This window comes from Dipodomys ordii, unplaced genomic scaffold, assembly GCF_000151885.1.
Source record: "Dipodomys ordii isolate 6190 unplaced genomic scaffold, Dord_2.0 Scaffold16, whole genome shotgun sequence".
Lineage (NCBI taxonomy): Eukaryota > Metazoa > Chordata > Mammalia > Rodentia > Heteromyidae > Dipodomys > Dipodomys ordii.
The window spans coordinates 6,097,362-6,098,913 of record NW_012267232.1 but is presented as its reverse complement, the minus strand read 5'-3'; the positions used below and the strand labels follow the sequence as shown (position 1 = coordinate 6,098,913).

At 39.9% G+C, this 1,552-nt stretch overlaps 1 protein-coding gene across 1 annotated transcript in view; it reads right to left on the bottom strand.

The window, feature by feature from the left end:
• Sos2 (son of sevenless homolog 2 (Drosophila)) overlaps positions 1-1,552 on the bottom strand; it is an 81,299-nt gene that overhangs the window by 63,077 nt on the left and 16,670 nt on the right. Inside the window, exon 3 of the mRNA XM_013012226.1 lies at positions 124-249. Coding sequence (XP_012867680.1) covers positions 124-249 — 126 coding nt within the window. The remainder of the gene's footprint in view (positions 1-123; positions 250-1,552) is intronic.

The window sequence follows — 1,552 nt, the reverse complement described above, 5'->3', positions numbered from 1 at the left end:
AAAAATCAAGAACTCTAACAACAACAGATGCTGGAGGGGATGTGGACAGAAAGGAACCTTACTTCATTGTTGGTGGGAATGTAAACTTGTTCAATGGCTTTTTAAACAACAAAATAATCTTACCTCCACATCTTGGACAGTCCTTGGTTGGGCCATGCATAATTTATTAAGCAGCTGAAAAATCAGCTCTTCAATATAGTAGAGAGATTCTTCATTAGCTGAGAGATTGGGATGTACTTGTTCCTGAACCTTTTAAAGAAAAGTTTTCAGTTGAAATTCTGGTAAAATAGTATGAAATGAATAAAGATCAGTGACAATCTTATATACAATCAGTGTTTCACTGAAATGGTTACTCAAACATGAACTAAAACACAAAACAACAAAAGCAAACCTATTTGGTGGTTCATGTAAGTTTTTTCAACCCACAGAGCAATGGTTCTTTAAACTTTTTTTTTGCCAAAACTGTTAGGAAGCCACTGTACTCTCTTCTCCCTACCACTAAATAGTATATATACATAAAGTATTCTGCCAGGTGCTGGTGGCTCACACCTGTAATTGTAGCAACTCAGGAGGCTGAGATCTGAGGATCCCAGTTAAAAGTCAGCCAGGGCATGAAGGGCTTTGAGACTCTTATCTCCAATTAACTACCAGAAAACTAGAAATAGAACTGTGGCTCAAAGTGATACATTGCTAGCCTTGAATACAAAGCTTAGAGACAGAGCCCTGGCCCTGAGTTCACACCCCATGACCCACAAAAAATTCTATACAATTTCAGAGGAATCACGGATATCCTGTAGCCAAGTAAAAAGACCACTAGAAGTCTATGAATACTAGGTCATACACCAGCAATACAAGCACTTCTCAAAAACCCTATTATGTCTCAAATTAGAAAGGTGCTCTAAGAAATAAATAGCATTCAGAGTTTACAATAACATATGCGCTTTATTGTGACAACCTAGCTATGCTGAGCATTTTGTTGTTGTTGTTCTTGGGATGTGGATTTTGTTGTTGTTGTTGTTTTTGCCAGTACTGGGACTTGAACTCAAGGTCTATGCGCTGTCCATGAGCTTCTTTGTCCTCTACCACTCTATCAGCTTTTTTTTAACCAGTCCTTTGGCTTGAACTCAGGGTCTGGGCACTGTCCCTGAGCTTCTATTGCTCAAGGCTAGCACTCTACCACTTGAGCCACAGTACCACTTCTGGCTTTTTCAAATGTTTATGTGGTACTGAGGAATCGAACCTAGGGCTTCATGCATGCTAGGCAAACACTCTACCACTAAGCCACATTCCCAGCCCATCTACCAGCTTTTTTGAGTTGTTTATTGGAAATAAGAGTCTCACAGGGATTTTTCTACCCAGGCTGGCTTGGAAACCCAATCCTTAGATCACCAATATGAGCCACCAGTGCCCAGCTGTTGTTCTTGTTTTTAAGTTAATTTAATTTTAAAGTAGCTGGGCGCTAATGGTTCATGCCTGTAATCCCTAGCAACCCAGGAGGCTAAGATCTAAAGATTATAGTTTGAAGCCAACCCAGACAGGAAAGTCTATGAGA